General features: G+C 39.8%; 1 protein-coding gene across 21 annotated transcripts in view; it reads right to left on the bottom strand.

Moving 5' to 3' along the window:
* Nucleotides 1-12,650, bottom strand: part of RBFOX2 (RNA binding fox-1 homolog 2) — a 279,715-nt gene that overhangs the window by 85,457 nt on the left and 181,608 nt on the right. The window contains exon 1 of one of the 21 annotated variants that reach the window (XM_045872622.3): nt 11,199-11,395. The exons of the other annotated variants lie outside the window; for them this stretch is intronic. Coding sequence (XP_045728578.1) covers nt 11,199-11,225 — 27 coding nt within the window. The 5' untranslated portion in view covers nt 11,226-11,395. Of the gene's footprint in view, nt 1-11,198; nt 11,396-12,650 lie in introns of those variants that run through there. 21 annotated transcript variants of the gene reach the window in all.

Genomic DNA, 12,650 nt, shown 5'->3' with positions numbered 1-12,650 from the left:
CTTAATATTTTTATTTGTAAAACGAGAGAGAGGATGGCAATCTAATGGGGTATCCATAAGAATTAACTGACAACGTGTATACAAAATTCTTTGTTTTTGGCTTTAAAAAAACACAAACGGGGGTGTCTGGGTGGCTCAGTAGGTTGAATATTCTACTCTTGATTTCAGCTCAGGTCATGATTTCAGGGTTGTGGGATCAGGCTCCACCCAGGGCATTAAGCCTGCTTAAGATTCCCATTCTCCCTCTACCCCTCCCCCCTCTAAACAAACAAACAAAAAACCACACAGTATAGATAATAACCACTATTTGAGAAGGAAGAAGACAAAGGGAAAGAAAATATAGTCCACACGTGAGACCCAATAGCTGAGCTCTAACCTTAAAGATCTTCATGCTCTTTTTCACATAAACAGTTACATCAACATAAACAGGGAAAACAACCACATTCTTCTTACTAAAGGTTTTATATAAAAACAGAGGTGAGCGGCGCCTGGGTGGCTCAGTTGTTAAGCGTCTGCCTTCGGCTCAGGTCATGATCCCAGGGTTCTGGGATCGAGCCCCCGCATGGGGCTCCCTGCTCCGTGGGGAGCCTGCTTCTCCCTCTCCCCCACTCCCGCTGCTTGTGTTCCCTCTCTGAGTCTCTCTCTGTAAAAAAAACAAAACAAAACAAAAAAAAACCACAACACACAGGTGAAGTGAAATTAACCCAAACAAAGCACATAAGTTCCCAGTTTCTTAAAACCCTCCTGGTTCCTCAAGAGAGAAGACTTGAAAGCATATATGTAGGTGAATTCTTGCTCTGTTGCTCTGCTAGCAAATGACTGACAACCATGTCACCTGAAATTAAGAAAACTCTAAGCAGTGCCATCTACATTCTTTAATATGTACAACGCATTACACAGCGCTCTCTCCCCACTGAAATTTCCAGAGAATGTGAAAACCCAGTGAAAGAGCAATGGCTAAAAGTCTAACTACTGCTTTACTGAGGGTTTCTAAAGTTCCATACATTTTAGAACAATAATCATTTCCACAGTCCAAAGTACCCTATCTTCTACACTAAGTGAACAAATGGTACTTGGATTTTTCTCCCTCCCTATTCTGCAAGAATTGCAGAATTGGTAATACACAGGAGAAAAGAATCTTTTTCCTTTTCCACAACAGACCACAAAGCATGCTAAACTATAAAAACATAGAAACCCTATTTCTCCTGTGATCTTGTCCATATATTTTTGTTAAAGAACTATTTTGACCTTTAATTAAATCAGTCCTAGACTCCCTCTGAAACTATTCTACTCTGAACTCAGGAATTTGGTTCTAGATTCATATAAGCATCTTGCATCTCACATACACACACACACACACACACACACACCCCTCTTTCCTCGCACCAAAGCTGCTGCCAAACTCCCAAAAAGCATCTTGCAACACACACACACACACACACACACACACACACACACACCCTCTTTCCTCGCACCAAAGCTGCTGCCAAACTCCCAAACCAATTCGTTCCGCATCTGAACGTATGATGGTAGTTTACTGACATCGTATTCATGGAATTTACCATGTTCCACCTTGTATTTTAAATATTTATACATATATGCATTCTCTAATACTCCTGGTATGTACTGTTCAACTGAGTTTTCATTCATAAATTAGGAATATATTAAATGAGATACCACTTAGTTTTCATTTAAAAATAACTGGTCTTACTTCTGCTTCCAATCAAGATGGAGTAACAACAACGAGACTTACCTTGCTGCCTCAAAACAAAACAAACAAACCCCAGAAAAAAAAAATACATGAAACAACAGCACTCAAGACACTTACGGCAGGCAAAAAAGGCACTGATCCCCGAGACAGGAAAAACCAACGTGATTGGTAACTGCCCAGCTTACTGCTTAGAGAAAGCTTCCAGGCTGTGGCACGGACAGGGGGAAGCAGGGTGGGAGCAGGCGGTTGCCATGAGTTGAAGACTCGGAGCTGGAAGTCTAGGGAAGCTAGAGTTCCCAGGGAAGAGTGCCACAGAAGAGAAACCTGCACAGAGAGAGAACTCTGAAGAGGTACAGAGGGTTGCCCCTCAAATATTCAGTTAAGTCATGATCACTGCATGTGTGTGAGGAGCTACTTGAGGCTGGAGAAACGACCACCTGAAGGAGTTGGAGGGAATAATGCCAGGAGATCACACAGTGCTAGGAACAGAGCCTGTTCCCAATGATTAGAGTGGAAAACCTGATAATTTAAGAAACATCAGGTAGAGTACTGTCTTGCGCCTCAACAGTGAGGAAAAATTAAGCAGAAACTAAACACAGCTCTGAACCTTTCTAATAAAACTTAAAAATAAGACCTGAAAGGAGTATACCATTTTTAAGCAACTCAGCTGTGTTGCAGACAATGCTCTAGAACATATATAAAAATATATATATCTAGCTTCCAACAAGGTAAAAAATTCAGTGTCTGGTATCCAATCAAGGATTACCAGGCATGCAAACAAGCAGAAAAATACAATCCATAATGATGAGAAAAATCCTGCTTCTCCCTCTCCCACTCCCCCTGCTTGTATTCCTTCTCTCGCTGTCTCTGTCAAATAAAGAAATAAAATCTTTAAAAAAAAAAAAAGAAAACTACAGACCAATATCTTAAAAAAAGAAATTAACCATGTTGGAGAGAAAGGTATTCTGGCTCAAAGTAATAGTATACGAAAAACTATGAAAAATAGGAAGGTATAAAATATGACACATTTGGGGACTGCAAATGGCTCAGATTTGGGGGTAGAATGGAAGGAAAAAGGGGGAAGAATTTTCATATTTTCTGGGGGAAAATGAGAGAGCAAGTCAAGGGTTTCACTCTAACAGGGACCCAAGATGACACGTCAAAACCGCTAGGAACTGTGTCCCTGCCCCTGTGCATCGAGCTCTGTGAGAAAACCTTCTCGCTATTAGTAAAGGAGGGAGGACCCGCATCCCTCTAAGTCAGGGGTTGGCAAACTATAACTCTGGTCTAAAGGTGGTCCAGCACCTGTTTTTGTACGATCTAAATGCCAAGCATGGTTTGCCAAGCATGGTTTTTATATTTTTAAATAGTGAAAAAAATTCTAAAGAAGAATATTTTGTGACACATGGAAATTATATGAAATTCAAATTTCAGTGTCTATAAATAAAGTTTTACTGGAACACAGCCACATTCATTCATTTATGTATCGTCTAGGACTTCTTTCATGTTTCAACAGCAGAGCTGAATAGTTGTGACAGATACACCATGGCCCGCAAAACCAAAAATATTTACTATCAAGCCATTAGCAGAAAGTTTGTGGGTTCTGATCTTTCAGAAAATTTCATCTCCTTCACTTATGTCTCAGTTTGTCTCTTCAGAACTTTTTACAAGGAATCTCAGAATCAATATTAGATAAAAATATAGTTGTTATTTATGGATATAAAAGCATTATTTATAATTTCATAAAGTAATTATTGATTTCCGTTTTCATATCTTCCACTTAAACATTCCTTTATATATGAAAGATCAAATTCTGATTATTTTATCCTGTAATTCTGAAAGAATTAAATATCAAAGTTATAATTTTAAAAACTGCATTTCCTTTTGTTTACAGTAAGACTAGCCATACTTATTTCCTGAGCCTTAATTAAATAAGAAATATTCTAATGTTCTGAAACTGATAGCACTTTGAAAGAATTCAAGAGGCAGGATGAAAAGAATATGCCAAAGAAAGGGAATCTAAGATTATTTCTATGATATGTAATTTATACTAAGTATTATTACAGAATATTTTTCAAGGGTTGAAGTCATCTTTTGGTTGTATTTTACCTCTGTTCTCAACAGAAAAACAAGATCGTGTTTTACTGTTGCTATCACGTGAAAAGCATAATTCCTAATTTTGTTTTTTCAACATATTTTGATACAATTTCAACATCTCAATTAAGCAGAAACTAAACACAGCTCTGAACCTTTCTAATCACTTTCTAAGTTATATTTACTTTTGCTGATTTTCAGTATGTTATTTGTCAGTCCAACTGTCATCTTTGAAACAGTATTTCTAAAAAATAATTTAAAAAAGTGAAAATTTCATTGTTAGTTAACCTTTGAGGGATCTGAGCAAGACCTAGGTTAGAAGATGGGTAGATTCTTGCCGAACAGCTGACAGCCTGCATAGCTTTACTATGGAGAAGAAAAATAATATTCTACTTAAGAGATCACATCATTTTTGAAATTATAAATTGCTGATAACACTACATGATCAATAAGCTATGAAAACTGAGTTAAAAAAATAAATAAATGAGTAAAATCAAAACACATCAAAAATAAAATTTATAATAAAGATATGATCCTTAATACTCATAACTGATATTTTACTTAGTAATTAGATATAAATGGTAAATCATTCACAGAAATTGAAATAATCAGTCCGAGACACTCAAGTCTCTGGAAACTGTATGTTTTCTATCTGTGAGGACTAATGCGAGAAAGTAGGTAAGAAATGCAAAAAGGACAGAAGATGAAAGGGAACACTTTGCAGTTATCTTCACGTATTTAGCTTTCATGAAGAAGGGAGATTAAATCTATGTGACTCTGGATGACAGGACGAGGTGAGGTGAGAAAACCCTAATGAAAACAGCTTGCTGTAAGGAAAACTTCTACCTTTTAATAGCCAACAATGGAACTATTTATCTTATGAGGCTGTGCTAGTACCATGGAAGAGTATGCAAATACAGAATTAAATAGATTCAAGTTTGAAACCTATCTCCGTACCTAGAGCCACCCAGGTGCCTGATCTCTCAAATCTCAAAGTCTAACGTATGGGAAAAAATACCACCTATCTCAAAAAGTGACTGACAAGGGGCGCGTGGGTGGCTCAGTCGGTTAAGTGTCTGCCTTAGGCTCAGGTCACGATCTCGGGGTCTTCGGATCAAGCCCCCGCATCGAGTTCCCTCCTCAGCAGGAAGTCTGCTTGTCCCTTTCCCTCTGCCCCTTCCCCTGCTTGCTCTGTCTCTGTGTGTCTCTCTCTCAAATAAAATCTTTAAAAAAAGAGAGAGATTGACAATGATGTATGATATGACCACAATAATGATTATGTATGTAAATTATGTTGTTGTTGTGTTACTGCAGGTACGTATGTTATTGTGCATGTAAGGTATGCATTGTATGTACATTATTGCATGTACAGTTGACCCTTGAACAATGTGCGGGTTGGGGTGCCTACCGTGCCTCTGCCCCCACATTGTCAAAAATCTGCATATCTTTTGACTCTCCAAAAACTTCACTGATAGTTTACTGTTGACAGAAGCCTTACCATTAACAGTCAATTAACACATATATTGTATGTTGTATGTACTATGTGCTGTATTCTTATAATCAAGTAAGCTAGAGAAAAGAAAATACTAGGAAAACCATAAGGAGAAGAAAATACATTTACAACAAATATTTACAATACTGTACTTATTGAAAAAAATCCACATAAGTCGGTGTGTGCAGTTCAAACCTGTGTTGTTCAAGGCTCAACTGTATTCCATCAAAGCCTTGAGTAAGTCAGAGATAGAAATTCCAGAAGTGAATCAAGAGTCTCAACTAAATTAATTCATTCACACATTCAACAAACATGTACTGAATATGTAATACCTACAAGAGGCACTGGGGTACCATGGTTTAGAGTGTGGATTCCCAAGCCAGTCTATGGATATGAATCTTCACATCTCTTAGCAGCTGTATAAACTTGGGCAAGTTACCTAACCATTTTATGTCTCGGTTTCCTCTTCTATACCAAAGGGATAATGATAGGGTTGTGGAGAGGATTTCAATGAGTTAATGTAGATGAAGTGTTTAGCACAGTACCTGACAGTACCACATCCTATATATAAGGATTAGCTGATTAGCTATATTATGACTACATCAGGACTACATGCCCGACACTGAGTATACAGCAGACTGCTGACAAGGTCCCTGACCTTTCAGGGCTTATAGTCTTTGAAGGGGTTGGTGGCACAGAAAATGAACAAACAAGCATACCTATAACAAGTAATGATAAGCACTACAATCAGTGTTAAGCTAAGAAAAAGCAGCCTATGGGTATAGGGGAGTTCAGCTGAGATGGGCCAGTCAAGGGAGTGCTTTCCCCTGAGAAGCCCTGTGGTTATCTGGGGGGAAGAGCATTTCAGGCTGAGAGAAAAACAGAAGGAAAGGCCCAGAGCAGGAGGACACAAGGTGTGTGTTAAGAAACTAGCAAAGAGGCCAGAGTCACTGGCCTCTGGAGCGATGTCCGGGGAGGCAGGAAGGTTCCTGACCGCGCAGAGCCTCAGAGACCAGAGTAAGGACACTGGATTTTATTGAGTCTGCAGGGAAACAGCTGGGAAGGTTTAAAGCACAGGAGTGACAAAATGAGACCTGCACTTTAAATAATTCACTCTGTCAATGACCTCTAACAAAATATTCTAAGGTTTCCTGAATGTCATCATTCTAATAGAAACAGAGGCACATTTAAGCACCCGGGAAACAGCAATACTACAGCATGGCAGACCGCGGCGTTCCTAAGGCTTAGCCGGGCCACTGAGCACCGACGCCCAATCATAAAGTTGCTGCATTCACCACAGCAGCCATGTACAGCAGGGCTGCGTCCCATTTGCGTTTGTTGGATTTCACATACCAAGCGCTGTGAAGGAAGCTTAAAAGAAAGACTGGACAGTGGGTCTGGAATGATGAAACAGAAAGAGCGAAGGATTATGGCTGCAGAAGGGAATGCCTTGGGACACCAACAATGTCAGGTTCCAGAGAGGAACAGTACACCAGAGAAAGAGGCCTCTGGGCAGAGGGGCGGTATCAGCTCTGTGACTGGTTCCTGGCGATGACCCAAGTGTCATCTAGCGAAGCCCAAGAAACAACCCGAGGTAAGGAATTATACAAAGATGTTAAAACGTGACTGGTCCACAAACCAGAAGTCAAAAGAGAGATGAAACTGTTTTCACATGGCCATCTGTGTAGATATGAGTTTGAAAATTTTCAGGCAAAAACAGAAAACCAGAGGAACAAAACCAGGCCTTTCTGCCATGCGCTATCACGGAGACGGGGATGAGTGTCCTTTACCTTGCAACATGGAGATGTCCTCCATGGCCATAAAAACTTGAATAGTAGATTATCAAACACTAAGCTTACTGAGTCTCAACTGTAAAACTAAGGAGAAAGGTGAAGTTAAAAAAAAGAGAAGGGGCAAAAAAGGTGTGTGTGTGGGTGGTGGGGGTGGGGGAACGGGGATGACTGGGAAGAAAAATCATCTAATGAGTCAAAATTGCTCAGATTTAATCACATTTATGCAATTCTGGGTTATCTTTTCAGGAAAGCTTAGTAATTTTTAGCATAGCAATATTTTTTAAGAGTCCATCTTGGCTCTGGCAAGGCAATGGTTATAACTGAAGATATGGAGCAGTGTAGAAGAATTCAGAAAGAAACCAAATCTCTGGAAAAAGTGAGGGCTTTTTTTGGTTCATTGTAAAGTAACATAAATTAGTCTCCAACCCACAATCTGCACCTACCCCCAACTTCCCAGCGTCCTGTGCAGCCCATAGAAAGTGGAAAGTGTGCCAAAACAAACAGTGTGGGCTGAAGCTCTGTGGATGAAGGGTGGGATGAGGTTTGGTGGAATTGGCAGGCAAGCGAATGGAATCACTTTAAAGCAATGCCACAAAATGGAGACTAAATAATCACGAGCACTTTCAAAATCCACAGAAAAATGGAATATGCTTAAGCTAGATCACAGAACTGATTCCTTACTCCAACTCATTTCAAAAAAACAAACACAGAAAGGATAGGGGAAAATGAAACAAAGCAAAACATACCTGCTCTGTTATCTGTCTTTAATTAAAGTATAAAATACCCTCCCTCTTCTCTTCTCCCAACCACCCTGGAACAGAATAGCGAACGGGCAGCAGCTCAGGTGAAAGACTTCAGCCTTGCAGCTACAAAGAGGGGAGATAGCAGACAATGGAACTGGTGATTCATTACAAAAGAATACACTCCAGAGCCGGCCTGCTGCCACATGGGCTCACTGCACTATTTAAAGGAACAGCAACCCCCTTTCCAACCTTCCTTATTCTTAACACCTTCCCTCCTCTCAGTCCTGATGGAAAACAGATTTTGAAGAAAATGCCAGCAAAGCACTGAGCTGTCCAAGAAAGGAAGGGCTTTGTGTTCCACAGAAACTGGCAGTCTTACACTATAGGAGTACAAAAATTTTCTTTCACATCCATACTGTAAGATCTTTTCCTCTCTGCCTGGTATACTTTTCCTTTCAACAACAAACAGTATAACTGAGTCTGAGTCTGGCTAAACATTTTTTTTATTAATTGAAGTCATTTGCAATTTTGTTTTTCTAATTTTACACATATTACAAGAATGACTTCTCTTTTCCTTCCTTTTATTCTACATTGTTTTTATAGATGTGAAGAGATGCAATAATTTCATTCACATACTCAGAAATAACAAAGTATCTCAGTGAAAAACTCCTAAGACATTACATGAACAATGGATACACCTAAAGCTGTATTTTAAAAAGTCACAGGAGCATGTGTCTAGAATATTAGAATTTTGTGATTAAATTGTCATTTGCTTTTTTTTTAAACAGAACACTGATTACCTATTATAAATGACAGAGCAGTTCGCTAATTACCCCCAGAACTGGTCTTATAAAACTAGAGCCGATAAAATAATAAGGCGCAACTATTGATATGGGTCTGATATTGCCATCCACTTCGCCCTTCTTCCATCAAAGTGAGCAATTAATTTAAAATAAAGGGATACAGAAATGTCAGGATCCAATATGCAAAGAACCTAGGTGACAAAATGATAAAAATATATCCAAATACCTTTCTTAGTATACTAGTCAAGGCACTAAACACCATAATTAACCATTTAACTTTGATAACCAAACCCTGAACAGCGCAGACATTTTATATTCAGAAAGTTTATCTGACAGATCATTATCAAATATTGGGATTAGGTGTCTAGCTTGAAAAACAAAAACGAAAAACAAACAAATAAAAAAACCCAAAACCTTGTAAGGACAAATAAAGATGTGGCCCATCTGGTTATTTCCTTTGATTTTTTTCTAGATTACTAAGAACCATGTATGTTATATTACACAGAAAGAATATGTACCAAAACAAATATGCTGGCATACATACTGAAAATCCACAAATCTGATACTCTGTACTTCCCAGTTATAGAAATTCGGGATGGGCAAAAATGAGCAACTTCCTTCTCTCAGCATCCAGCACATCCTGAGACAACCGCAGTGATTTTAATTTATCTCTTAGAATTCTTAGCCACCAAGAAATCCTTCTTTCCAGCTTATTTCTCTCTTCTGCTTCGCTGCTAGGACCACAGTTCTCTTAAACACCAGTTCTTCAGACTGCAACATGAAGTGTGCATGAGCATGTGCATTCTAACCTGTGCTTACACATGCTCACCCAGCTCGTCCAGAAACGAAGGGCACACGTTCCAAGAGGCCACAGAAACCTTCTGATTAGAAAAAGCACTAGTTTAGAGAACTTTCACTGATTTAAAAATATATATAATGAAAAGTCAAGTAGTTGGAAAGCCCTCAGTAACCGCTGAGAAAGAAGAGAGCTGTCGCCCTTGTAATAGTGCCAGTTAATGAAAATTGAATGAGGGCTCCAAGGTTAAGAAGTATCATCTCCCAAGCAGCAAAGAGAATCCAGAAACAGGTCTTCTCTTTTATGGAAATTTTTAAAAAGTAAAGCAGTATTTTTAAAGAGTTAATTAGGCTAACAACAAAGGAATAAGAAGTGGAAAAGAAAATATTTCAAAGGTTTCTCCCCTTTCCACAAGGAGGGTTTCTTGATAATCCCCAAACTCAGATCTGGTGAAAAATCACTCTGGAAAGACATATTCTTTGGAACTTCCCTTCCTTCTAGGTCACGTTGGCAGAATCTCCCTAATGCTTTCCCTCCTTCCAAACAGCACTGCAGGGCATTATATAACATTTAACGGAACACTGTTCCTGCTCCTAAAATGATGCCTCTCTCCAGATAGCTAGCCGACTCTCTCGCCCTCCGGTGGTGACTTGGAGAGGAAAAGAAAAGAGAGAATACAAAAAAAAGGGCAAACTCCTTAAAAGGAAAGCACTGTCCAGTAATGAAATTTCCCTACAGAGCATAAAAGCCTGGAGGGACACCGATCCTAAGTCTGAGCCTAAAGGACAGGAACGCTCACCCATGCAAATGATTTCACTGATCAATCGCAGTCTCATCATTCCCTCTCAACCTATGTGTAAAGAAAAAAGGGTAAAAGGAACATGCAGAGGGTGCCAACGAGAAAAAGAGCACGGCCAGGGGGAACTGGGGAAGAGTATTCACCTTTCCATTTGTCAGGAATGACTTGCTAAAATGCAGATTAGATATTGCCTGGCATAACCAAAGACAGGCAGAGAGAGAAAGCGAGAGAGAAAGAGATCTTCCATTTCCTACTCCCTCTCCTTCAAATGCCTTTTACTGCCCGTGTGATTGTCATTTATATATTCAGATTTGTTCTCCTCTCACAGAGGGCTCTACCTGCCTCTGCTACACCTGGATATTCCCATGGTTCCTACTGAAAACATTCTTTGCCAGTGACAAAGCCATGAAAATGAAGCCTATTTTTCTAGCCTTCATTTTTAATAAGCCATTTACAGAGAAGGCAGCAGAATGGCAATTCCACAGCCAATCCCGAGAAACCACAGTGAATCAGGAATCAGATTTCCCTAGAACACAAATTCTTCTGCAATTCTTAAAAGGAAGTCAATCCCTTTCCCCTCTTTTTGGCAGTCTGTAAGGATCTCTTCCTACCTCTGCAGTCTCTCTCCCTCCCTCTTCTCAGAACCAAGACAAAGAGGTAGACAAATCCCCACAGGGTCTTTCCTGAGCTACAGCTGCACAGCACAGGAAACAGGAATCTGCTATGGAGCTGAGGGAGGGGGAGAGAAAAAAGGATATGGATACATCACACACACACACACACACACACACGCACGCACACACACTCAGCAGACACAGACTAACACTTTTCAGTTGATAACAATAAATCTGGCCTTCTCTGAGAAGACAATCATTATTAAAACTCTACCTACTATGCCCGACCCCCAGGTCTTTATTTAGATCCCAGAAACCAGAAAAGAGGCACGCGAAGGAAACACAAATCTTACCTGAGTGACCATTTTCTTTTCCTCCATAAACCAAACGGCACGGAGGATGAGCCCTTCAGGGCAGTCCTGCTGGGGCGCACCTCCACAGCTCCCCCCACCCCCCCCCAGGCTAGCTATTTCGGGGCAGGCTACTGATCTCCCTTTATCCCGTTCCCCTTCCTTTTTCTTTCTAGCGTTTCTTCCTTTCTTTTCTCTTCCTCTCTGGCAGCCTCTCCCCCTCCTTCTCTCTCCAGCTCCCTCCCATATCTCAGGCAGATGGCTGAAGGAAGCCCCACCCCTGAATGCCTAAGGTAATTAATCAGAGTGGAGCCCCACCTCTTCCTCCTCCCCTCACCCCTCCCGGACGGCTGACATCTCCCAACTCCAGAAAACAGGCCTGCTGGAGAATGGCAGTTTGGTGTGTGCTTTGCGCACGCGTGTGTGTGTGTGTGTGTGTGTGTGCAGGAGGGAAGGAGGGGGAGAGAGAGAGGGAGGGGCAGGCGCCATGTGCAAGCATATTTTAAGGAATGAATATCTGCTATGGGGGCATTAATTACATAGCATTGGAAGCATTCATAGCAGCTCAGCATAGTTAATACAGATTTAAAGTATTCCACCCGTGAATATCTAATCATAAATAAGAAATGAAACAAAAATTATTTAAAAAAAAACATTTCCACTGATGTACAGTTTACAGATGTAGTGGATTTAATGAAAGATGTGAAAAGCTGCTGAATGACCACTTACAGGAGGGTTTTCAAGGAATGAGAAAGGGCAAGAACCTGACTGTCCTAAATCAGTCTAATGACCACAAAGGACGAAAAGAGAGTAGGAAGGTTATCTAAGTACTTATTCTTTCTACTGTAAAAAACCTGGGGATTCTGGAAAAGGTGTCTATAAACATGACTGTTTAAGAAACTGAAGGTGTCTACAAAAGTACATCCAGATTTGACTGCTGAAGGCTTCCAGTTTCATTATAAATTCCGGTTAACAGAAGCCACCCTTTGTGTTCCCTGGGGCTTCTGGATTTCAGCCTCTCCTGAAAATCATAAACCCTTTCCTATATACACATTGGGTACCTGTGTCATTATGTAAACAGTAATTGTTACTACAGAGTGTTATAGATAGAAAAGATCTGTGAGGACGTTCGCTGAACGTAGGAGTTTAACATTCTCTTATTAAAATGACATAATGAAAAAAGCATAAAGGGGTGATTCAGTCTGGGAGTCTTGGTCTAAGTCCTGATTCTGCCCTTTACAATTGATCTTAAGTCTTTAACTTCCAAATATAAATTCCATAATCTCCCTACTTTGAATTAATAAATTTTCAAATGAAATAATCTGTGTAGATGTTGTTTATGGTGTTTATCATTTATCTCATAAAAACGAAGATCTCCCATTTTTTAGTATTCTAATAAATAAGATCCTATTCTAAAGGATTTTATTTATATTTTCATTTTGGTATTTTTATTGT

The sequence above is a fragment of the Mirounga angustirostris genome, unplaced genomic scaffold (genome assembly GCF_029215605.1).
Source record: "Mirounga angustirostris isolate CCGP_5_RB_7025 unplaced genomic scaffold, mMirAng1.0.hap1 SCAF_5, whole genome shotgun sequence".
NCBI classification, from domain to species: Eukaryota; Metazoa; Chordata; class Mammalia; order Carnivora; family Phocidae; genus Mirounga; species Mirounga angustirostris.
Note: the sequence above shows the minus strand (reverse complement) of the source record. Positions and strands in the feature narration are given on the sequence as shown.